The following is a 26,067-nucleotide window of genomic DNA, read 5'->3' on the forward strand; positions in this document are numbered from 1 at the left end:
GCCATACCCACTGCTGCACAGTGACTTCTCCATGATTGCACATGGAGATCTGCTCTGCATGGTGCCTATGGGCTTCATGAGGGCAACCTGCTCCACCATGGGTCTCTCCGGGACTGCACAGAGCTTCTGCTCTATGCCTGGAGCACCTCGTGTACTTGTGTGCTGACCCTGGTGGCTGCAGGGCTGCTTCTCTCCCATCTCTCACTCCTTTCCCCAAGCTGCTGCTGTGCAGCAGATTTTTCCTTTTCTTAAATCTGTTCTGCCAGAGGTGCGCCCAGCGTTGCTCACAGCTCAGCACTGGGTCTCTTTTGGAGCCGCTGGGACTGGCTCTGATCTGATGTGGGGCAGTGATGGGCTCTACTCACAGAGGCCACTGCCACTGTTCCCTGCTACCAAACCCTTGCTTCATAAACTCAATACATATGTACTTAGAGCCTGACTTAAAGAAGCATGAAGGTTTATCAATTCGTCATGGCTTTCCATTGTATTTTATGCTTTTCAGAACTGTTGCCAAAATTGAATAATCTCTGCAATTAATCTGTTGATAAGCAAATGTTTGTTATGTCTTAATGAAGGAATTTATTGTTAATGTTAACACTGGCTACTATTTATGGGCAGAATTCCTTGTTCAATTGTACCACATAAGGGTACCTTCGTCTGCTGACTTCAGAACTGCTCCCACTGTTAGGCAACCTGGCAGTCATGCCCTTTCCTTGCATAGCAACATTCTAACATAAGTTTTATTATGTCCAGAACGATCCACTACAGCAGTAGATCTCTTTTCCTCCCTTTCTTTAACTGTTTTCCATTTTTGGTTGCAATTATACATTTGGGTTTGTGTCCAATGTGAACAGTGAATGCACTCAGCTGTTGCAAATGTGGAGTACAGTGCTCTGTGTGATAGCTCAGATGTTGTTTCTCTAGAAAATTGTCTTTTTCAGTTCAGGAGCTACCACAAGTCTTGAGAAAATGAAGCGTCAAAAGTGGTATTTAATAGGTATCAAAAAATCTGGCAATTTTTACTCTTCGTTGAAGTAGGAGGAGATTTTTAACATTTGATGTCAGAGGGATATAACTTTAGCTTAGAAAAAGACCTGCCATGCTTTTCTTACTGTTTGGTTTTACAAATGTTGTGGAGCTCACTAAAACAATTCACAGTTACAACTTTGTAACTCCTGCAGAGAAGGAAACACCAACAGAATCCATGCTGCTCTTTCATTGCAAGTAGGACATAAACTTTCATTATTTGTAGTATTTAAAACTTTATCTAAAATTGTAAAGAGAAATTCAGAAATCCTGTCTGAGCAGTATTTTCCCATTAAAAGAGTGGTTCTAAAATTTAACAGCAGCTTTTTCCAAGCACATACACAGCTCAGTGTGTAAGTTAACTAAATCATTACTTGCTAGGAGCTGAACTGCAGTTTAGCCACAAGAAAACTGTAATATGTCTTAGCACATTTTTTTAAAAGTGTTGAAGATCACTAAAGAGAATTTGTTCCAAACAGAAAGCTGGTGTATCATCTAACAGCTAAGTATCCTGTCTATGAGACAAAACTTGGAGGGGGGAGATTTGCCGTTACCGGCTCAGAAGCATTAAATAATTACATGCAGAGAAGATGTGAGAATGAGAAAGTAGCACTCCTAAAATATGAGGCCATACATTAAAGGGCTTTACCTTATTCTTAATAGCTTTAGAAAATTTATCAGAGCTATTGGTACATCACTAAATTTTGTTGTTGTTGTTTGGTTTGGGTTTTTGTTGTTGTTGTTATATGGGAACTGTTGGATCACGGCCTAAACCACTGATTGACCACCTGAGGCAAGCACTGAGTCAGCCTTGGGAGCACAGGTGAAGGCAATTCAGCTGTGTGACCAGAAGGGGTGGAGCCTGGCTGCACCTCTCTTAAACCTCATTTAAGGGCTGACTGCCACTGGGGGAGGTTCTCTTCCTGGAGATTGCTCTTTTTGGAGTTTTTCTGTGAGCCTAGGACGTGGGTGAGCATTTTCATTTATTTTCAGTTATCCCTTTCTAATGTGGTAATTTTTCTAGCCATGCAATCTGTAAAATACCAACTTAACCCCACTGTTGTGTATATTTGTTGCTTGTACATGTGTGTGTATCTGAATAGAGTTGCTTAGGCTGGCTTAGTCCACAAAATTGCAAGTTAGTCATTGGTCATGTCTAAGGAAGGAGAGTTTGATGATTCTTTTTATAAAATGACATAGTATTGAGAAGTTCTGACAGGGCATACAGGAGCTGAACTGCTTTTATTCACGGCACAAACAGTATAAGAAATGCATCTATATAGCTCTGTCAGCACAAGTCCATTCTGTCGTGAATCTAAACTGCAGAGGTGACAGAATAAGTCATGAAGGATACCTATTAAATCTTTGCTTTAGCTTTTAAAACTGTCAATTAGATGCAAACTGTGGCCAAAGTGCTAGCATTTGAGGCTTTAGTAGATACTAGGATTCATGCTGATATTCAACTCCAAAAAAGAAAAAGAGTCACTGTATATCCTTTCCTCCTTCTGTTTTAGGAGGGATTCTGCTTTGTAGTAACAAGCTGTATACTTTGGAAGTACTCCATTATTATCATCCAGAAGTTCTTTGTTACCCCTGGAGGTTCCTCATTTAAAAAAGATGGTGGGGGCTTCCCAACATTAAGATGTTTCCACCTATTCATAGCTTTGTGCAGGCATTTTACATTTGGTCTCTCTGCTGTCTTTTTATACATAAGGAATGTATTGTTTTTGTACATTGTCACCTTAGAAAAGGTTGATATTTTTCTAATGTAGATAGCAGTAAGAGGAATCTTAGTTTTGTTTTAACTATATGGCCAGCTGCAGACTGATTATACTAAACATCCAGTCTTGAGATTTTTTCTGCTTCACCTGGTCTCTTCTCTGAGTCATCTGCCTTTGTTTCTCCTATTTTTTCTTTGGCTGAAGCCTCTACCTATGGATGTACACAAACTGCATCATTACTTGCTATTGGTTTCTTTTTACGTGAGTCACATTTTTGATTGCTAGGACATAACTATAGGAAGATGAAAATAGCTGAATCCGTCTCAGACCAACTTTCAAGGAATAACTGCTCTGCTGGTGTGAGGTCCAGGAGGAGTACCAGAAAGCACAAAACCTTCTCCTGAGTGGAGCAAGGCTGACAAAACCACAGTCTAATAAATACTGCAGACATCGCCTGCTGTGGTAGGTTGGCCTGGGCTGGCTGCCAGCCCCCAAATCACCTTTGCCTCACACCTTCCACAGCAGAACAAGGGGAGAAAGTCAGATAGACAAGCTCGTGGGTTGAGATTGAGGCAGTTTAATAAGCGAAGTTACTCATGAAATGGAAGCAAAAATGGGGAACTGTCCAGCCACTTCCTGAGAGACATGGCCTCCATATGTGTAGTGATTTTTTTCATAAGATAAAAACAACCAATATCCCCTTGCCTCCTACCTTTTACGGCTGAGCAGCATATTATGTGGTATGGCATAGCCCTTTGGATGGCTCCTTCCAATTTCTCACCTGCCCACAGGCTACTGGCCTTCAGGGTGGGGAGGGATGGAGAGCAGCCCTGACGCTGTGGGAGCAGTGCTCATCAGTAGCCTAAATATCAGTATGTTTTCAACACTGTGAGCCTTAGAGGCAAAGCACAGCACTGTATGGGCTGCTACCAGGAGGGTTAATGCCAGTCCTACCTGGGTCTGCATAGTTGATTTTGCAGTGGTTCACACAGCAGGAAACACCTCTTTAATTTAAGAAGCAACAGACCAGTCCTCTGCTTTATCCTGTCTAGGCTTGTAGAATTGGTCATGAGTTGGCACCTTACTACTACTGCAATTTAAAAAAAATCTCTTTCTTTAGCCTTGCCTTTTCTTTCCTCTGAGTATTGGCAGTGTTAGAAGGCAAATATAGTGAGTTCTAAGGGGCATCTTGTAAGAAGAAATCTTTTACATCAACATAAAGTAATCTTTTAGAGGTGAGCATGATTTCTCTCCTCCCTTTTGGTAGCTGTGGAATATTTAACAGATGTGTAGATGGAACACTGTACACATCTGTGGGTGGAGTATTTTATTGTTTTTAAATGCATTATAATTTGTCAGTGTTAGCCTCAGCTGGTAACAAATTTGTTTATTTTATATAGGTGTGTATTATGTGATATAAGTCACAGTTATGTGCTAGGTACTGTATAGAAAAATAAGGAAACAAGGTCCTTGACCCACAGGGTTTGCATAGGCTATCTCTAGCAGAAGTGCATTGTGATGTAGTTTCACAATGCATGAAGAAATATTTAATTATTTTTAGATTTATGTCTACCATGTATTAAGTTATCTGAAGAGAGCTCTTCTCCCTTATAAACAAACAAGGCAACTTCTGTGTGCTTGGTGAGTCCTTCAAGATGTTTGTTTATCTTAAGTGATCAGTTGCAAGCACAGCTTCCATTTATATAGTGTCCTTCATAGCAATGTCACTATGAAGATCATAGTGAATATACTTAGAAGCATTTAAGGACTCCATAAATACATAAATACATATTTATTTCTGACTGCTTTGAGCACTGATTTAAGACAGCCCTTTTGTGTTAATGAAAAAATAGCGGGTGGGTTATGGTTTCATATCCAAGCAATTCTACTTTGCATGAGTGAGCAGGACATAGAACAAACACTGGTCCAATCAATTTAAGGATTTTTATCTTTGTCTCTAGAGATTTTGTCTCCCACCCCGTATTTCATTTTACAGTGTATCATCTGTCTTGAAAAACTTGTACATAATTTCCATCTGGAAAAAAATGTGTGGTTCTGTTTAATCCTGATTATTTTTTGTTATTGTTGTTAAGCTAATTTTGTAATTTTGTGTTTCTGAGGCTCTTGCAGAATAATCTGACAAGTGCTATTCATAGACTAAACAGCTTGGTTCTGTATCATATAATGAAGATGTCATCTGATTTCCTTAACAGCAAGGGGATGTGACCAGCAGAGGGGATGCGACTTGACATGGAATTCCATTTTCTCAAAGGATATCTACCAGAAGTTAGGATTCACATCGCAAGGGACAAGTACTGCAAAGGTAGGAGTTGTTATCGTTGTTACAACTTTATGATTGACACATAGGCTTGGTTCTGTCGCCCCTATTTATGCTGAAGAGCAACTTAAGGAAAATTACACATGGTGGTTTTTCTGTAGTGGCATTCATCTAGACAAGGATGCCAACTTGAGAAGGAGCTGAGGCCACTGCTGCCAAAGGGTATTCAAAATATAGATAGTAGAACTGTATTGGGAATACTTGACCATGTGTGTTTTTCCTTATCTGTAAGAAAAAATTTTCAGTAGTCTCAGCCCTCCAAAGAGAGGAGCTGCAAGTGGAGTAATGGTAAAAGAAAAAATTGAATATATGGACAGAAAGAATGAGAGGAACAACAACAGTGAAGCCATCAAATTATAATGCACTTTAACTGTACTGAGCTTACTAGATCTATATATACACAACTGATGTTGAAGTAATTTGCTGATTGCTTGTGGTTCTACTTATGTATACATGAGTATCTGTATATTCATACAGACATACGATATTCATCTATTACATTAAAAGAACATTGAGTTTGAAAGTCAGAAAGCCCGAAGTCAAAAGCTTTGAGATAGTCTTTAATTTTGTGATTGCGTGCAGTTTTTCTCAGGACTTACCTTATTCATAGCACAGAAGGGATGAATTCTGCTCCTTACACATCTGCTTAATATTTTGTTTTATCAAATGATTAAAAATATGGCTTTGAGCCTTATTGATCTTAGTCTTCTATGTATCTTCCAGCTGCTACAGCAATTCCCAAAAAAGTCCTAATACAAACACTTTCCTGGCTATATATTATCAGAGCACGATCTGTACTTTAAAAAAATATGGTGAAATTGAAAGCTAAGTTGCAAATATAGCCAAATAGAACCATATAAAAACTGAGGCATTAGTTTGATCTGTTTATTCAGCTGAAAGATACTTTTTAGCATGGGCAAAGTGCCATGATCTTGCCAGATGTTCTTACCAGAAATGGAGGAAGCGTTTTTTGGTAGAGCTTTAAAAAGAAATCAGTCCATCTCCCATTTCTTATATGTAGAAAGCTTCAATCCAAATAGATAACATCAGGTAAAATTGCAAGCAAATGACAACGACATTTTTAATTGAAAAGTGTGCTAAACTAGTACTGGAATGGTATTACCTTCCTCTACAATTGAGACATAACTGTGTTGCTTAGAATGTAGACTTTTGCTTCATGATTTAGCAGGATTATATTACTGAAGTAGGAGCGTGTCATTTACTGAAGTCACCCCAGACTGGTTTTTGCTCTCCCAGAACGTCATGTGAGCTGAAGAATAATTCCAGAAAATACATTTCTTTATACTGTCACTCAAGTTATGCACAGTAGTTATTCAATTATTGCTAATTCTAGTATTGTATCCTGTTCTTTCAGGACTTGAGACCTTTTAAAGTAATTGTGAGGAACTACTCCTAGTTTTATAAAAAGTCTAGCTGTCTGTAAAGCATGGTATCTTGTTTCTGAACTTTAAGAGTTTTCAGAATTAAAATGAAACAGCTGTTCCATTCCATGATAGAGGTTGACTAGACTGTTAGGCTGTTCTCATAACAAATTTTGCCTAAGACAAAAACTAGCTGAGATTAGTCTGTACAGTGGTTACTGAAGAAATTAATGGGTTTTGATCAGGGTGACCATGTGCACTTAAGCATGTGCTTTGATTTATAGAATACTTATCTTATGTATTTTGGAGATGGTGTTGATTATCTCCTTCACTTTGGATAATGTATGTTTCTCTTCAGTTCTGAGTCCAGCAGAGCGCTGGCAGATGTAGATGGCACCCTTTCTCTATAATACTTGGCTATAACAGTTTACTTTATCAAATGGGAATAGCCCGAGCATGGAGATATAATGCTCTTTATTGCTGTGTGATCTCTGTTCCTTGGAGATGATGAAATTTTTGTGGTTCAAGAAAATTGTTTGTCTTCTGAAGTGCTGCAGAAGTGTTGAAATGTCATCATATAACAAGCATCTGGAGACCTAATCACATCCTTTCCAAATTTTTTGGAAGCCATTTGGTAAAATTTTTTAAAGCTGAGTGTTCATATATGGATTTTTTTACAAATGTTTGTATTTTTTATTTTCATTTTGCTGCCTTGCCACTGTCTATAGTGGACATATACTGTCTAACAAAATACAGTCAAGGTACTGGACTGCTCTGCACTGTGTTAGTTTATAACATTACTATTTTCAAATATAGATTGCCACATTATTTGGCAGGTGTTCATATTATGCCTCTGAGAGCATATGAGGGTATTCTTGATTGCTGTCATAGGTGTGTGTATGTGTGTGTATATACATACATATTTTTTTCAAGAAAAAGACTTAAGCTTCACATTCTGTCCCAAGAAGCTGAATCCATGCTTTTCTGTTTTATGGCATGCTGCCAGCATGGATAGTTGCCAGAGCCTGTGAAAGCTGCTTTTTGTTACCTTCTCTCCAGGTGTGTGAAAGCCAATGCTCAGTTGGACAAAATATTTTCCTCAGTTGCAGCCACCCAGACTCAGTCTGTAGCCTTGAATACAGGAGCACTGTCCCAACGAATTAGAGCAACAGCTTCCAGGGGGTAATAAAGGATAAAACATCGCAAACAGTGTGTGGCATGGTGTGCAATGCTATTTACACTCTTAACATTGCTTTATGAAAAGTTGTTCAAAATCTCTTAATATTCAATGTGCAAAAATATTTTTTAACGTCCAGTTACATATGCTGAATAATACCTGGCTTTCTATTTTTTTCCTTTAATCAAATATTGCATAGAGTTTTTATCCATGATCACAGAGAGAAACTGGAAGCATATTCTAAGTGGTAAGAGACTACTTCGTGTAGGTTAATTATTACCTTTTTTAAATGTGCAGCATTAATACAACTAAGGATGGAGTCTAGTCTACCAAATAGAAGTACTTTCTGTGCAGTTTCAATCCCCTCATGACACAGCTACATCTCCATTCACCCATAATTTTGACTATTTCACCTTTATGTGCTAAACAATCATTTTTTTGGTGAGAGCTGACTTTGTTTATCATGAAATGAAGAAAATGGTTCATTTTTCTGCACTAAGTGTGGCTGGAAAAAAATTTGTTTTGTTTTGAATGTGTTTTCTGTGGGGACAGGAATGGCTTGTTTGTAGATATCTACTATGATAGAACACTATTTCCTGTTAGCATCTATCACATTCTTCCATCAGTCTAAAAGTAATTTTAAGTGGTGACTGATAACGATGGTTATGGTGTCAAAAGCCGGAAGGTAAGGTGTGTTTGTAATTAGCTGTCATCATGTGGATCTTCCTTGGGGATTTTTCTAGGAGAGCCTTTTTTATTTAAACAGATTATGAGATTTTGAAGATCACCTGCTGCAAATGTGTTGTAGATTTTTCATGAATGTTTTTAATAAAAATGCAATGTACGCATCCATAATACATCTGAAGATTTTATTCTCTCACTGTTGCTCCTTCTAAGAGAGAGGAGAGGAAGAATGTATAGCAAGTAGGTTGATGGAGAATTCAGTCTTAGAATTTTTCACTTCTTTCCCTGAAGCAGTGCACAGCTGCCTTATTTTCTTCTTTGAGGACTACACTGAAAATTTGGGTCTTTCATAGTTAAATTGTCATTGAATGTTTTAGAAAGCCTGAGAGCAAGGTCACTCTTATTTTCTGAATCCCATTTTAACACAGTTCCTCTCTTTAAAACATTTAAAAATGCTTTTCATGTCAAAATCATCAAATGTAACGCACATACAAGGTGAAATGCTGCTTGTGAAAGGCTATGAAGTTCACCCAAAGGATTTATCTTAGGTGCCTCTTAATGGATGGGCTAAATCATGAAAATTGGCAAAGGTTTTTATCTGTCTTTCTGACTTGATGTTTTCCTGTTTGTTGTGAGTGTACCCAGGGTAGTTAATGTTTTTGCAATTATACCTAACAGTTGGAGGTGTACTTGACTGAAATGACCCAAATCTTGTACAAGTAATTCTGATAATTATCCTGCACTTTTTAAGTAAGGTCTGAGCTATAATAATTTGTAGGAGAGATGTTGGAAGAAGTGTTCTGCCTTAGAATAAGGCAGGTTCTTAGTGTGACTTTAATATCCATACTGAGTACTGTGTCTCTTATGATGCTAATGTGGGTGTGCCTATTAATATGTGTGAAGGAGACAAATGCTTCATAGAAGGCAGACAAGGCAATATACCTTCTGGAGTAATCAAGCTTTTACTTTCGGCAAGTTTTTCACCCATGAGTAGTCCATTTCAGGATAAAGTAGAAGTGTTATTTAGGTCCCTCTGTAGCTTTGAGGGTGCCCCTGACTCTACAAAGGCTTCAAAAGGATCAATTGATATGTTGCATCTATAAAAACAATTTAAGTAACTTAAAGTAAGTCTTGGTGCCAATTATGTTAATGTATCTGCAAAGGGACTTCAAATTTAGAAGTCCTATAAAAGACCAGTGCTAGTCCAGCAATGCAGAAGCTCCTTAACAAGACATTAAATCAGGCTCTTTAATCTCTCTAATTGGTACTTTGGGGTATAGAAGAATACTTGAACCTTGCTGTGTTCTAAAAGCAGTAGGGCATCTTGACTAGCTGGCAATACCTAGTGAAAATGGATTTCTCAGACTGCCAGTCTTCTCTACTACATAATGACACAGTGACACTTCATTTTGCTGCTGCTTGTTAGTGCTGGTTTGCTACTGAACAGTGCTTGGCTGCAGCTGTCCTGGAAATGGATCAGCTCTGTTTTCCATGACTATATGGTACTATTCCTAGGCACTGCTAAATACCCTGTCTGTGACATAAGGGGTAAATCCTTGGACTACTCAGAGGAAGTTAACCTGCTAAGAGAATGGAGGTTTCAATACAAAGATTCCTCTCAAGAATTATTTAGCATCTCCACACAGTGTGGGGTCTTTTACAAACTGATGACTGGTTACTTGAGCTTAGATAGTACAACTTAGCTTAGAAGTTAACTGTAAGCTATTTAAACTTGGAATGATGACTCTCTCACAAAATGTACAGCTCCAAAGGGTGCTATATCTTTTATAACTGTAAAGACTTGCTTCTTGGCTGCAATAAATTTGTATGGCTTCCCCAAAATGCATGTGGCTTTTTGGCAGCAAGTTACCATTCATTTAGCATTTAATTTAAAGAAAGTCTGCAAGGATGCTACTTTCTAACTATAACTTTTCTCCCACTCTCGCTTTCAGTGGCTATATTCTCTCCAGTGTGTGACTTCTGTAGTGATGGTGTGTATATATAATGGGGGATATAGCATCTTCCATTTCTTTTCTTTCTGTAGAAAAAAAGTAAAAATAAATAAAATAAATAAATAATCACATATATGAAATCCAACCTCATGTGCCTGTGATTCCTCCTGCATTATTTCCTGATAACTTTTTGTTGTCTTAAGTAGGAATTTTTTTAATTAATGCTACTTTTAGTTGTGTCAGTAACTGGAAAAAAAAATTAAGCAAAGATGTATGTATATAAAATTTATCTTGGTTCTAATTGAATAGAAAAAGAGAGGGATTTGGTTTGTCTGGGGGTTTCCATCATTCTGTTGCTCATGTACCTGTCAGTAGGTTCACTTCAGAATGGCCTATAGGTTGATGCTTTTTTACAAAGTTATCAAATACAGCAATATCGTAGTGCCTTGTGTGAATACTGATTATACATCTGAAAACATTCAGTTTGAGGGATCTATTCTATACTTCTGCATTTTGAGAGAATACTTGACAGAAGTAAAGCAAGATGCATAAAAAGCGGGCCTCATGTTCCTAAAATATTCTTATGAAGGAAATAATGTGTGTAGCTCGTGTGTGTGTATGCTTTGGAGATATTTCTATACTAGGTAAAGAAGAGTCACATTCTGGCATGCACCTTAGGTTAAACTAATTATTATGTAAGGAATTTCGCAAACTGCTTAAGGAAAACCACATGTATATATTCATTAGAAAAAAACAAACAACCAAACAAACAAAAGAAAAAACAACTTCATGGAATGACTTTTAAAAGTGCTTTTTTTTAATTAACTGCTGTCAACAATAAAATATGTTACTGTTTCATGAAAGCTAGAATAGTATTAGGAGAGCAAGTACTAATTCATAAACATTTTAAGCAAAAGGGCTAAATCTGCATGGTATTGTACATATTTAATTATAAAATTTGAGAGCTGCTTTGGTTAAAGTGGCATTGATTAGTTACTGGAACAATTACCAACTTCCATTGCTTAATGCTTCCAAACCTTGTTCCAGTTCTGCCTCTGATGTTCTTATCCCATTTGATTTAAAACTCACTCACATTTGTTCTCCTGTCTTCAAACATAAAGCCATAGCAGCTCTATGAGTATAGCAAACAGTACAGTTATTAGCCCATTTCAAACTACGTACTGCATGATATGGAAAAAAACAAGAACACCCCAAACCAAAACAGAACAACAAAAAAAATACCCTTCTGATATGTGCTGATACAACGTACGTACATGCTATGTCATGGCCCAACAACTCAGTTTTAATAATAACAATATGTACAAAAAGTGGTTAGCGATGTGTTTTCTTATTTTGTACACATCAGTTGCTTTTTCTCTTAATTTGTTACAAATGAAGTAGAGTAGAACTGCAGTCTTTCTGAAGGACAGCCATATTTCCTTCAGTGTTTAGGAACATAGAGATACAAGTTTTTCTTAACAGATTGAAAAAATCCTCTTTGCCTTTTCATTAAATGTAAACTAAGTAAATAAAGTTTGAGCAAAAGACGATACATAATGCACATTTTCATGTATCATCTCTAGATGTTAAATTAGTCAAGTATTATAACTGAACTGAAGAAATTTCAATTGACCATATATGTAATAATGAGTGACAGACATAGTTGATCATTTAGCTGTTTTGTTAATATTCATCACAGAATATATTTCTTTTAATTTGCTCTTCTACGGTGAGCTATTTGGACTTTCTCTCCTTGGGATGATGGATAGGTGGAATATCTTGAGTTCAGTAACTCTAAAGGTGTGCTTCTGTCATTCTTGGACACTTCACCTATTTCGTCTTCTTGATGGACATTAATATCATTCAGTTTCTTATTACAACTCTTATGTTCTTTTGAATATGGTCTGGAGGAATATCTGGTTCTGTCTACAGAGTCTATTAGACTAAAGTCTAAAACAAAGTAGTTGTCTTTAAGAAATAATGCTTTCACATGTTCATATAAAATAGTATTTAAATTTTTGTCACTTCTTGATTCTTTTCCAATGCATACCAACTCAGTATCAACAGGGAATGTTGTCTTAGTTGTCTTCTTTAAAACAAATGTGCTATTAGTATAAGATTTTGGACAAGTGGCATCCTTATTACATTGAGCAAGACTATTAGAAGTACCAGCATCTTCTGAACTCTGTTCATCTAGTGAAGCAGTTACTGTATTGCTAGAATAGCTCTCAAAAGTTTCATGTATTTGAAGTATTTCTTCATTTCCAGGCTGATTTTCTAGTTTTTCAAAGGCATGCTGCAATGTAGTGCAAATTGCATGGCTTAATTCTGTCATTTGGTTAGATGTGGCTGTGAGAGTCGTTTCCTGCCTGCAAATGTTTGGATGTGGAAATATGGCATAGTTGTTGTTGTTGTTACTATTCAAACTGAACTCTTTGTGATTCTTTTGTACTGCTTCATCATCAATATTAGTAACCTGTACAACTTCGAGATCACTAGCTTTATTTTTCTCTTGCTCTTTCTCAGCACTATGCCCTGTCACATTATCACTCTCGTTAATACCCTTCCCACTTTCCTCCCTAATCTCTGATCCACCTGTTTTGTTCTTAATTTCCTCATCTTTTCCCATATTGCCCTTAGTTTTACAGGTACTTGTGGCTTCTTTTGCAGATAGGGAGGTAAAGGCTGAGTGTTGATTTTGTTGTGTACTTGCAGTGTCATTCTTGTTTTGCTCTGGAGCATTTTCTTTCTGAAGATTTTTTTCATTGTCCAGAGGCTTACTGGCATGTAAGCTAGAACCTTCTTGAGCCAAACCTTCTGGGGGCCACTTTAGCTTATTTACTTTTGCTGATCCTTCAATAAAGTATGTTTTCTTATGTGCTGTATCATCTGTTGAAGGAGGCCATGTCATTTTTAATTTTCCTCTTTCTGTGGATTTTATCAAATTATTATCCAGGATATTAGGGTGGATGCCTTCAGTACCTGAGTACAAGTCTTGATCAGTCTCTCTGAGAAGTTTAGGATCAACAGGTATATGATTAATCGGATTTATTTCTTCAGTGTGAACTTTGCCAGCTGAGCTACACTGATCTTTAGGCTTCCATAAATCTTTATGTTGCTTGTGTCCAAAACCTTCATCATAATTTCCTTTAGATTTGAAAAGTTGCTTAAAATGGGGTTTACAATATATTTGTCCATGGAGAGATGCATAATTTCCCAAGCTGCCAAATGGAAGAAAACTGGTTTTACACTTTCATATATCCTAAAACCACCATGAATTTTACACTTCACTTGGTATTTCAAGTACCCTACATGAGAATATATATATATATAAAGTAAGTGCAAAAAGAACAAATTCAATGTACTGGCCAATTCTGACACCCAAAACTAATCTCTAAATCCTCTAATTGCAAATTCCCATAAAATTTTTGGAGAAGAGTCATACCTTGTGATTTGAGAAAGAACATAAACTTATTCAGTTATTGCCCAGCTTAAGCTTCAAACAAGAATGTTCAACAGTACTTGGATTACTGGTTTTTTTGTTTCCATGTGATAGAGACATTAGTCTTCAATATTTTTCTATAAAATAGGGGGAGAAAATACAGTGCCAATTTTCGTTAGCCTTTGGAATTGACAGCCTTTGTAGTCTGATGGACCAATTCACGTTAATGTTTACAGGAGCAGTTTGCTGGTGCAGAGAACCATCCTTGTTCATTGTATGGATGAGGAAAAGAATTGGGCCCCCAATCAGATGTTTTAAATTCCAGGACAAAATCTGTGTCTGCTGCTTTGTTTATGCACTCTCCTGAAGGCCTAAAACTATTTCTAGATGAAACACCCTGCAGAAGAATTTGGTAGGATGAAGGCTGAATGAAGGCTATAGGGAACATAAAGGCCGTGTTTCAAGTCACAGAGCAAATGTTTGTGGCAGAAATGAAAGGAGGAATCCTACAAGCTGAATAGCGTACTTGAAAGTAATTTCAACTGTTGTGAATTTTTATTCAAGTGCAGCTTTTCTATGAATGAGCATACAGTTACTTCTTACCTTAATTGACTGCCACAGTGGTGACATCGGAAACATGATTTATGAAAACTTTGCTTGTCGGCGACTAGGCGTTCCATTGGATAAACTCTCTGCTGACAGAGTGTGCATATTTCATTTTCCTGAAACAGTAGTTTCTGGATGGAAATATTAGAAAATTGTTAGTCTAATCCACATATAGTGGCTCACTTTTAACTGTACCAGTTATATGCTAAATATTTTTGTTAAAGTTGTAGTGTTCCTTTAATTATCCATGAGCTGATAGCTACCAGTTCATTTCTGTTTAACAGTAATGTTTTGAAAGTGGCTGAACAACAAACCTTACCTTTTTAGAAATCTATACATTTAGAAGAGCTATTTCACATTTCCCATGAAACACCATGAGATTCCCAAGAAATACTAATTTTATGAATTGAGATAGGATAATGAAAGGTTTATTGGTGGAAGTGGAATTGAGCAGAGTGTATGTATTCTGATCAGGAGGTTTTGCTTCATCATGCCTAAGTATATCAGGGAGATCTACTTCTGTGAGACTTAGAGTGGATCCACTTGTAGGATGCAGGTGCACTACAGACATAAGTATTAGTGATTTTCATAGTTTTCCTTTTTAGAGCTGATACTGGAGTGAATTTTTGATAATGAGTTAGTTAAACCTGCATCAGTTAGCTCCATCAAATCCTTTCTTTTTGTAAGCAAAACAAAAACACCACAGTTTCTTAAATAATTAGTTGTTGTTTCATAAAGTCCAAAGCACAGGTACAAGACTTAATTCATACCAGTAAGGGGCAGAGATGGAGAAGCTTTTTGGCTTGGAAAAATCCATGCTGCTCTTCTGTCTTGAATTCTGAATTGCAGTGAATGCTGTATGAGCAGACAAGTGAAAGCAGAGTGGAGCAACTCAGTGCTTATATAATGGCATAGATCCCCATGCTCAGTTAAGAGGATGATGTATTATTTCCAAATATGAGAAATCAGGCTATCAGGTGCATTCTTTATTATTTCACAAATGCAGCAGTAATGCTCTTTTGAGTCTTAAGTAATTCTTCTTTGGTTCCAGTTGAAATACAGTCATTACCTTGGCAGAAAAGGCCTCAAAACTCCATGTATTAGTATTAGAAACTCATTTGGCATATCACTTAAACTAGATGCCCTTGGAAAGGGACAATGGTAAAAGACTGCAAGACAGAAAGAGAGAGAAGTGGCTAAAATTAAGACAAATATGTTAGTTTTGTCATTTCAACCTGTTATTATGAACCTGTTATACATAACTGCTAACAGACAGACTGAGTCATGCTGAATTGTGTCAGTTTTATTTAGGATTTTCAGACAGTAGATTTCCATCAGTAGAATCTTGGTGATTCTCCTTTGCAGTTTCTTCTTCTTTCTTAATGGTAAGGCTTGCATCTTTGTTCTTTTCTTGTGATTCAGTTGTTTCAAACCCTTCTGCATTTAGAACTGGAAAAGCATTTTCTCTCTAGTTTGGACATTTTTGAGAATCTTCATGATTCCAGAGTATTGAGTTGATTGTTTACATCTTGGAAGCAGCAGAACTGATTGTACTTGTTAGCTGGCTCAATGGCTGCCTCTTGTGGTTCCTGAGGCCTATGGAGCTTCTTATCCAGGCAGACTTCACTTGCCTGAGTGACAGGATTTCAAACATCACTCAGTACTTTGCACCATTTCCTTTTGTTATTTACTCTTCCCTAATGGTTTTCTGTGTTAGTATTTTCAGATTCATCTGGTACAGTGAAGTAGTCTCAAAAAGAAAAGAGCTTTTTCTCACAATCTGCCCTTCATTTCTTTAACAGGCTTGACTGAGGTCTTGTCATCTTTGTTTTCTTTCATAGCATCCATCGTCTGATTTTTATAAAAACCATCATCAGCGTAGAACATTTCCTTTCTGTATATCCTTTCACATACTCAGGGGCTGAATATTGGTTTTCAGTATTTGTTTCTTCCCTTCATCACCTTGAATATTTTCAAATAAGTCTTTACTATGGGTTACATCACCTCCTTTTAATTCTCCAGGTGGTGGATGAGATATGTCATTGTTTGGAGTTTCAAGAGGGTAGGTTTCAAAAAGCTAGTACTTCCTGTAAACGTGCATCCTGGAGAAAGCTTCCTTTGGAGCGATAGTTTCCTCTAAACCATGTTCAATCTAATTCTTCAGAGCCTATGTTTTAAAAAAAAAAAAAGTTTTGCCTTGTGTGCTCTACCTTTTGACATTTCCCTCCAAAGAGGGTTTACATGCAATGTGAATTTCTACTGAGTCTGTGTTAATCACATCTGTAGGCTGTGTTGCTAACATCCAACATGCAGTGCTAACATCCTGTTTTTCAGTGTCTTCTCTGTGGACGATTGTATTCCCTGCTCTGTAACCCAAGTTGCCTCTGACAACATGATGTCTGAGTTTCAAAATTACTTCATACTCATTTTCACATCTTCTTTAAACTCTTTTAGTCTAGACCTCAGCTGCAACAACTTCACTTCATCCCCTGTTTAGAGCTGCCAAAGTTTATCCAGATGCTGTGTTTCAAACACGTACCTCATGGCTTTCATGCCACAAGCAGAAATCTCTCTGATGTGAGTTTTGTATGATGTTTGTTCCTCCTCATGATACATTTTATTGACACTCTAGTGACTGCATTTCTAATATCCAAGTGGCTGTGCAGACATGTACTCTAGTGAGTTCAAGGGTCTTGTGCAGAGTTTCTGCAGAATGTTGATTATACTTGTCAATTTGAGAAGAAATGAAAACATTTTGTGCTTTTGAGAAACTGGTGACAAAAATATATACCTGTACAGACTCTAAACAAGCAAAGAGAAGACTGTTCAGTAAAGGAGGGCAAGGAAAGCACAAGTTTTCATTGAGTTCTACTTCCAGTTGCATTTATCATGTAGTAGAAGTACTTGCTGAATTGTCAAAGGTCCTTGACTGTATGTGCCCATGGCTCCTATATTCCATAGATTCCCACCACTTTTATAGTTCTCATTTTTAATTGCAACTACATAGTGAAAATAAAAATTCAAATTGCATAATGGATTACTGTGTCAACTTCCACACTTCTCATTAGCATAAAGATTCCTCTTATGAAAAGCACAAACCTGTACATTTTTTGCAGGTGTTGCAGTCTCTCTGTCAGAGGGTACAGTGTTTTCCTGAGCTGTCATTTCAAAATGCTGTTTTAAAATCTGTGTAGAAGTTTTTGGGAAGTCCTCATTCATAACTGCACTGGTTACTGCAATGGAAGAAACAAAGAAGGGATTTTTCTTTTCCTCCCCCTACCTTTCATGAAATTGACTTGATCAGTGAATTGTAACCCACTATTACTCTACACAAATAATGCTTAGCCTTGCAGAACTCTAGCGACTCGTGGTCATGAACAAAAATTCATAGGAAGAAAAACTACAGAAGAATTGTTGAGGGATGTGTTATTGCCCACTATTTTGCCATGCTTGAATTGTATGGATGTCAGGGCTCAAAGCTGACTGAGATCTTTGATTTAATATAATGCATGAATTTTAATACTGGCACTAACTTTCAGAAGTAACATCTCAACACTGTGCTCATGTTCTGCAGGGCTATTCTGTTTGCCTACAAATTGAGCCTTTTTCATGCAAAATTTTGTTTATGTATCAGCTAGTATTTGCATATATCTTCAGACATCTCTTAAAGTAACCATTTCTTTAAAAACATATCTAAAACTATGCAAACTTTTTCACCAACTTCACCTCTGTACATCAAAATCTAAACCCGTTGAAATCAGTGGATAAGCTTAACTAAGGAAGGCGGAACTGAAGAATTCAGAGCAAGGTACCACATCTGTATGCTGTGAGTTGGACATCTGTAAGAGTAAAGACAATGGCCAAGAGGTTGGTCCATCATGCTCCTTTGTGAGCCCACTTCTTACCTGTTTCATCAGTGCTCTGTGTAAATGTAGAAGCCTTGTTTGTCTCAGGTGTTCCTTGCTCCCCAAGAGAAACCTGTGCACAAAACCTTTGCTTTACTACAGGATTCAGTGCAACATGTAAAGCATTTCCTTATTCCTGCAGATGTGTTTGAAACTTCACAGAGAAGTATGAATGAGAAACCCAATTAGTTACCGTGTTGAAAAAGCACTGTTAAGTAAGACACCGTTTTAAAGCTATTATTATACACTGTATCATGAGGGCTGCCATTAACAGAGCTGCAATATCTTACTGTACCAAGTAGTAATGGAGTAATAAGCAAAGCAGATGAGAATTGGCAACTTGCTATAATTAACAATATAATGATTTACTGATAAAATTACCTCTTGTGGTTGAAATGCTTCCACTAGACTTTCCTTGGAGGTCATTCCATTGCATCCAGCTTCCCTCGTGCTGTTTGATATTTTAAGCTGATTGATACTGGATGTCTCCTAATGACAAAAATAATAACATAAATAAGGAAAATTAGTAAATAGATATTCTACATCAGGGTATGTAAATGATTTAGTATGTTACTGGCATTACAATTAATCCCATCTTCAGCAGTATTTGAACTGTCAGGGTTAGGTGAGGCTTGAGCAGGACAGATCAGAGCATGATCTGTGTGTGCACAAATTGTGTGTAACAGCTGAGAGAGCCACACAACATGAGGAGGTGTAGAGTTAGCACCCTAGCAAAGTGAAAAGAAATTGGGATGCAATTTTTCCATCTCTGTTAAGGAGTATGTGTATGTGTGGGTGTAAGTGTAATGTGCTTTTTCATTCTGTAAGGATATGCTTTTGAATATATTTATGCATGTATATGATTTTTACATGCTTTTTCATTCCAATGTTAATATTTTAGGTATGTAAGTCAAGCTCTCATTACTGGAAAAGCTCATTCATGAGACACAAAATATGTTCATGATAGTCATTATATGTCCTTTGAATGGTGTGGTATATTAAAAAGGAATATAAAATGAGGCTTAATGTAGTCAGGAAGCAAATCTAATCTGAAAATCAGTACTGCTTTATTGCTATAACTTTTGTACTGCTTATGAAGTAGTTGCAGTATTGAAAAAGATTATAATAGTTTAATGCGACAGCCATAGCTGCCTAAATATGGGCCAGATTTTGACAATATAATTACATGGCCTAGCTCAGGGTGTGAAAGGAGGAAGAGGGGTTGGAGGTTCTTATGTTTTCTGTGTGTGTCGCAATTGCTAATAGAAATTTCATTGACAGAGGGTAAAATGATGCTTGCTTATCCAAAACAAGAGGAACGTAGGAATATCCATTACTTCAACCCTTCTTCTCTAGTAGTGGACTGTAGGATATCATAGATGGGATTAATAAAGTTTACAGCATTATTATTTGTGGCATGTTTTGCGTTCCACATAGAATTTGAAGAATGTTTTGTAGAATTATTTGTAGGTCTCTATGGCATGAAGTTGCTCTTACTTATTAAGCAGAGTAAGTCCTGCTTCTAATGCAGGACTGAAGCTGAAATCATGATCTAGATTTGATACTTGTTAACCTGTTAACCCTTGTGATGACTTGATCCCTTCATTTCTGTGACATAAACAATTCTCACTGTACTGTGAGATAGGAATCCAAGCAAAGTGCTTATGAACTGTAAGGTGAGACTGAACACCAATACAAAGATATACAACAATTTTATGGTTGAAAACCATTAACACAGCTACTTATTACAAATTACTACCATTGTGGAAGCTATCACAAAAAAGTAATGCTCAACATTTTGGCTACGTATTGTCTGATTATTTCAGGGATATGTAATTGTAGAAAACTGAAAATCAAACTTTAAAAATTACCTGTTAGGAGTTAGAAAATTATGAATGTATCTTTTAAAGTATGAAATGTTATTCAAGTCTATATGCATTATTTTAGAGAAGTGCATTTTTATTTAGGTGTTCAGATTATATTACTGAAGAGAACTGTAGTTACTGCGTGTATTTAAATGTTACTGGTCAATACATCAACTTTAATGTCTCTACCATGCAGTAATTTAAATAGAATTGTTAATGCAAAATGTGCCAAGATTTGATTTTTGGGTGACTTTCCTATGCATTTTAGACTAAACTTTGCTTTTTTGTGTTGACGTTTTTGCAGTTTTCCTCAGTTCTGAATCTCTGTTTTGAGAATCAGAAAATGTGTATTACGTGTATTACGTTTTATATATAAAAACATGTAGACAAGCTTATGTATGTTTTGGAAAAAAACCAAAACTGAGCAAGATCAAGCCACCAAAAATCTACAGAAGCACAGAAACCTTTTACTCCCTTTCATCTGAAGTGTGTTTATTTTAGTTGAGCTGTACATCAGGATCATCATGTAAGTTCTGTGTGAAGTTGGCTAAGATAATATAATATCATTGATGTATTAGCATATCTACAACTTATTGTATTTACTTTCTGTACCAACTAACTGTTCCCTTTAGGCAGCAGCAGCAGTAAATTATGATCCTCAAGCTTCAAAATTCAAGCTTCACAAAATTACTAATAGAATAACTGATGTTAACTATCCTTTCTAGATACTTATATTCTTATCATGGTATCATCTGCACATCATTACTGTGAGAATCTTACAGAAATTTCTCAAAAGCAATTCTGCACTTCATCTCAATGATTTGCTTTACTTTGTTTTATGTAAATAGATTTTTTTTGAGCACAGTACAGAAGATTTTCATGAAAAGATTAGGTTTCCACCATTCACTAAAATTGTTACGTTATTCATTCTTATCCTTTGCAATCACCTGGAAATTGGTAATTGCTACTCTAGAAATCTTTAAAAAGTTTGTAGGGAATGACCCTCGATGAAGGAGAATTACCTATATGTGTGTCTTTCCCAACAGACGATACTGTAATATTGAGTGCAAATCAAATACTTCCAATAAAATTCACTCATCCTTCCTACGTAGGAGGTTAAGCTTGCTTGCCAGAAAGCGCTTATGTCTGACACTGGATAATGAGATTTTGTCTGAGCAGCTGTTGTGCCCTTCAGATCTGTTTTAACAGTGATTTTACAGCCTCTGTGGCAAGATCAAGGAATTACTTTCTTTTCCAGAGTGCCAGTAATAGTTCTTTTCTGATTTGGAGTGTTGTTTTATTGTTGTTTATTTGTAAATCACTGATTTAATGTTCTGCTTATACCAAACATTAAATTATTTTGGCACCAAAGAACAGCAGCCTATGAGTTTGATGTAAAGAGTACAGTGGCCAAAAAGTTTGTAATTGTTTTGTTCTCCCAAAGTCTCAGCCTGCTGGTTGTTCAGTTACATGTTAAGCAGCTTTACTACATGCAGACATACTTCTGCTCCAGACTGTGAGCTAGCAAACAACTCCAGGCCTGCGTTTTCAGAGCAGTAACAGTGAAGATCATGACCTCTTCTTAGCCCTGTGGCTGTGAACAACAGGTGTTCACGATGCTTGCAATCAAGTTAAAGATCAGGTCTTTAAACAAGCAGGTAGCAGTTCTGTGTTAAGGCTGCTCACCATTTTGGACAAGATTTTAGTGCTTTCTACCAATAATAGACCACTTTTCACAGGAACAAATCTTTTATATAATAAAGAGAGCTACAAGTATGACCGTGGTCTCAAAAAACCAGAAAGATGAATAGTTAAATATTACCTGCAAATGTAAGTGTTTTGAATGCTGAGCCATGCAATCTTCCTGAAATATTTGGATATCTAGTAAAATCTTCAGCTCTTTAGATTACTGCTTAAAAAATGAATTTCTTTTTTTTAAGCATTGATTAATAGTTTGGATTTATCCAGATCAAGAGATCTGTGGTCAAATGACATGCTTTCTTTATTTTGCTTAAGGATCGATTCAGTGACCTTGAGTCAGGTCAGCTACCTAAGTATAAAATCCCATTTTCAATGAGAGTGCAGTTACATTCAATAGTAATAGGATTTTGTGGTCTGTCAGTAAGTTATTCAACCTAAATTCAAAAACTGTTCTACATAGTTTGTGTGATTTTATTTCCTGTGTCTGTAACTATTTTTGCAAATGATTTGTGCTTAGAGATCACATTTTTTGTAAAATGAAACCACCATAGTGGCTTTGTAGAGAACTAGACTTCATTGCTTGGCCAGAAGTCATCTTTATATCACAAAAACAATACTCTTTTGTTCTGAGTAAGAGAAAAGGGTACATAATTTCTGTGCATGGTTCTGAATTTCTTCACCCAGTAAATTGCAGCAAGGTTGGGTCACATAATCAGAAAAGCATATGCAAATTATTCAAGTTGAAAGGAAAGATATAAATGAAATTACAAGAAAAAAGAAAAATAGAAATGCTGTTCTTTTCTCAAGCATCTCTGTTTTTTTCCACAGATATTTGTCATGAAGTTGGTAAGAAAAGGTAAGGGTTTGCCCTGTTAATGTTCATGCAAGTTGCAGGTACAAACCTCTATAAAGCAATGAAGCAACCAGTCTTTTTGTTAACAAAGGAATACTTGAAGCCCAGGCAGAAGAGTTATTTAAGCAATGTATTTACACTTTTTTTTAAATTTATGATGAAATTTGACTCTAGTTAGCGAGACTGCCTAGCTTAATTAATTTCTACCAAACCTAAGTAGACGGCAGAGCTACTGTTTTTTGAAGGAAGGTAGAATCAATACTTTTGATTAGTATTTCCACAAATATGTTTTTCTTCTTTTTTTATTGTCCTTGAACATGAGTCTCTTTAATTTCCCATCGCTTTTCTTTTCTTAGCTTACTCAAGCATTTGTTTCATTACCTTTTTGCTTGCTCTTACGAGCAGGATTTCACAGTTGTTAGACTAAACTACTTCCAGAATAATGACTATAGTGATAATCAGTTTGTGGTCTTGTTTCAGCGTTTTAATTAATTGTAGTCAAAATGTAGTTTTAAATCCATCTTTTTAAAGTGCATATCCTTTTCCAAGCCCCGTGTCTTCATTTGAAAACCAGTAAAATACTACTGCTATGTAAGATGGAGTTCCCTGTCATAAATGGGTACACATAACCCAGCAATAGATTAGGGTTTGTACAAACTCAGGTGGACTCAGGGTGTAATTGCATCCTTTCTCACTGTAAAAAATATTGCTACCAGCATTACTGAGCACTCTAAGTTATTGCTGCAAAGCAGTGCAACTGAATGAGGTCTGAAGTTTTCCCAAGCTGTACTATGGACCCAACTGTTCTCATTAGCTCCAGAATAGGAAGCAAAAATGGAGAGATGCTGCTCAGTAAGGGTCCAGTTGGTCCCAGTAATACAATGATGAAAACATTCTTGGGGAAAGACAAACATCTGTACAGGCTGCGCAGAGAAGCTGTGGATGTCCCATCCCTGCAGATGTTCAAGGCCAGGTTGGATAAGGAGCTGGGCAGCTTGATCTGCGGGGTGGCAGCCCTGCCCATGGTGGGGGATTGGAACTGGAATGTTTCTTCCAATCGAAGCCATTCTATGATTTCATAGGTTCTTGTTTGCAATTACCTTCCTAATTTGCTCACTGCTTAGGCACCATGAGCGCTATAGCCATCCTCCAGATAAAATTTGTTTTACTGTGTAACCTTGCTACAGCATACTGCGTCATTTGTGATAATTGGTGGCGGTTGTTTTATTTGTTCTGTTTGTTTTTAGTTTTATATCAGAAATCTGCTTTCATACATGCTGATTGCTGCATGTGTAATGTAGTATATCCTTAAGGAGAGAATCCTGCAAGTATGAACACTATGGAAATACTGTATTGTCTGTAATAAAATTCTTTGTTAAAGCATATAATCATATTTTTCCATCAAGCTGTTTAGCATCCCTCATTTGCTAGTATTAAAAATGCCATTGTTACCTGTGCAGATCTCTGGTGGTGCTGGTATTGAGCAAAGGTCCTGTTCGAAGAGGTCGTCTTCCCTTTCTCAAATCTTTTCCTTACTGATGCCAGGCCCCCAGACACAGTAGAGGATTTGGTTTTCTCTGGAGTCTAGAGTAATAAAGTAAGGCCAGTTGTTTTCTATTTGCAGTAAGAACGTGCTTATTTTTATTTTTTTAAAGTAGTTAAGAGAAGTACACCATAATGCTTATTAATTTAAAATGGAAAATTTGAAAGCACTTGAATGGCTGTACTCTCTTATATTTTTATATTCAACGTCAACTTGCATAATGGGTAAATTTATAAAATTTCAGTGCTGCTTAGGAATTAGCATTAGCATTCAGAATAGGTATGTAGTAGTGAAACAGTTATTTGACATTTGTCATCAAAATATAGAACACATATATACTGCTAAGATTAATTGTTAAATCTCATTGGCCTACTTTAGGATGTTCATTTGAGATCAATAATTAGGGCTTGCAGATTATAAATTTGCTTTGGAATTTATTTAAGACTAATTGCTAAACACTTCTGTGTGCAATAGATCAGCTGGTATAGCTGCATATTCTTCTCTGCCAAAATTACTGTCTGAGGACTCTGCTTTCCTCAGAAACTTAGTTGCATATTTTCAGCCATGTAATACTCTTTATTTGCAAGAATTACTCAGTCACTGGCAGGGAATACAGATGGTCGTAAATAGCATTTCTGGAAGTTCTTAGACCACTGAGCAAGAGCCATAGATTGTGATTCAGAGAACAAAAGGACTACCTATAGTTGAAAAATATGGACTTTTGGCCAGAATCTTTAACACAGAAATAGTAGGTCCCATCTACTTGCTTGCTGGTAGCAGTCACTTTTCAGAACAAACCTCTGCAGTTCTCTCTTCTAATTGTATATTTTTAGTTCTGTTGCCATCAGTATTGCCAGCTGTCTCTTTCTGTATTTTCTCAGTAGCTATTGTGGAAAAACATACAGAGAACTTCAAGCAGACCTTTGTGAGATGATCTTTCTTCTTCAACAGCAGTGATAAAGGCCAGAAGAGTGCCTTCGGGCTCCCTATTCTAGTTCTGTCCCTTATCTGTGCTGTATCTGTATCTCAGATAGCAAGCAAACAAACCTTTAAGCACTTGAGCTTATTAACTGATATGCAGGAAATAAAATACCTAGTAATTAAAAATTGCATTGTAATGAAGATTACTAAATAAATGTAGGTTTAATACTTAACATCTGCTAAGTAAACAGATTCTAAAAAAAAGGTTTTTTTTTTCCTCCCATGGAAAGCACAATTCTATATAGAAATAGATGACTGAATGTGAAAAGGAATTAATGAATAAACATTGCAGGCACACCTTGCCAGCCTTTTGAAGGTATTTAGAGTAGTTAAATGCAGTTATGGATCCTTTAAGGAAATATGTTGATCCCCTTTAATGGAGCCTGATACACAGTTCTTTATTCAGGCAACAATCAATTTCAAAAGGAAACAGCAAGGTTTAAAGTGTAAGGGAAGCAGTTGGTATATTCCTGACAAAATTAGGTTGGGTCAGGCTTCTTTAGAGAGGTAGAACTAATTTCAGCAATGCAGGTGCAGGAGGAAGGAGTTAGCACCTTCTCAGACAGAAGAACTAAATGCATCTGCTCTGAATACACCAAGGCAATTAAGAGATTGAAGTCAGCAGACAGCATTTTCATGGTTTGAAACCACCTGGGTGACTGCTGGCATCAGGTGGCTTTTGGGCTACCCAAGCACTCGGGAGGTCACAGCAGCTGCTGCAAATCCCTCCTCCAAAGAGCAAAGTACAAGTAAAATTGGGGAATCCTACAACTCTTCTTCCGCATAGGCAGACACACTGACTGGTTAGGGCTAGACCTGGATTGTCTTCATTCTTTTGCCAGATACATGCTCTGCTTTACAGAAATTGCTCGTTTACAGTAAGGGAAAGAT

General features: G+C 36.8%; 1 protein-coding gene across 1 annotated transcript in view; it reads right to left on the reverse strand.

Moving 5' to 3' along the window:
• Nucleotides 1-11,991: 11,991 nt before the first annotated feature.
• XIRP2 (xin actin binding repeat containing 2) overlaps nt 11,992-26,067 on the reverse strand; it is a 55,762-nt gene continuing 41,686 nt past the window's right edge. Inside the window, exons 5-10 of the mRNA XM_015289756.3 lie at nt 24,105-24,236; nt 18,615-18,722; nt 18,234-18,306; nt 17,428-17,561; nt 14,326-14,459; nt 11,992-13,501 (exon numbers count right to left, since the gene is read on the reverse strand). Coding sequence (XP_015145242.2) covers nt 11,992-13,501; nt 14,326-14,459; nt 17,428-17,561; nt 18,234-18,306; nt 18,615-18,722; nt 24,105-24,236 — 2,091 coding nt within the window. The remainder of the gene's footprint in view (nt 13,502-14,325; nt 14,460-17,427; nt 17,562-18,233; nt 18,307-18,614; nt 18,723-24,104; nt 24,237-26,067) is intronic.

Source organism: Gallus gallus, chromosome 7 (genome assembly GCF_016699485.2).
Source record: "Gallus gallus isolate bGalGal1 chromosome 7, bGalGal1.mat.broiler.GRCg7b, whole genome shotgun sequence".
Taxonomy (NCBI): domain Eukaryota; kingdom Metazoa; phylum Chordata; class Aves; order Galliformes; family Phasianidae; genus Gallus; species Gallus gallus.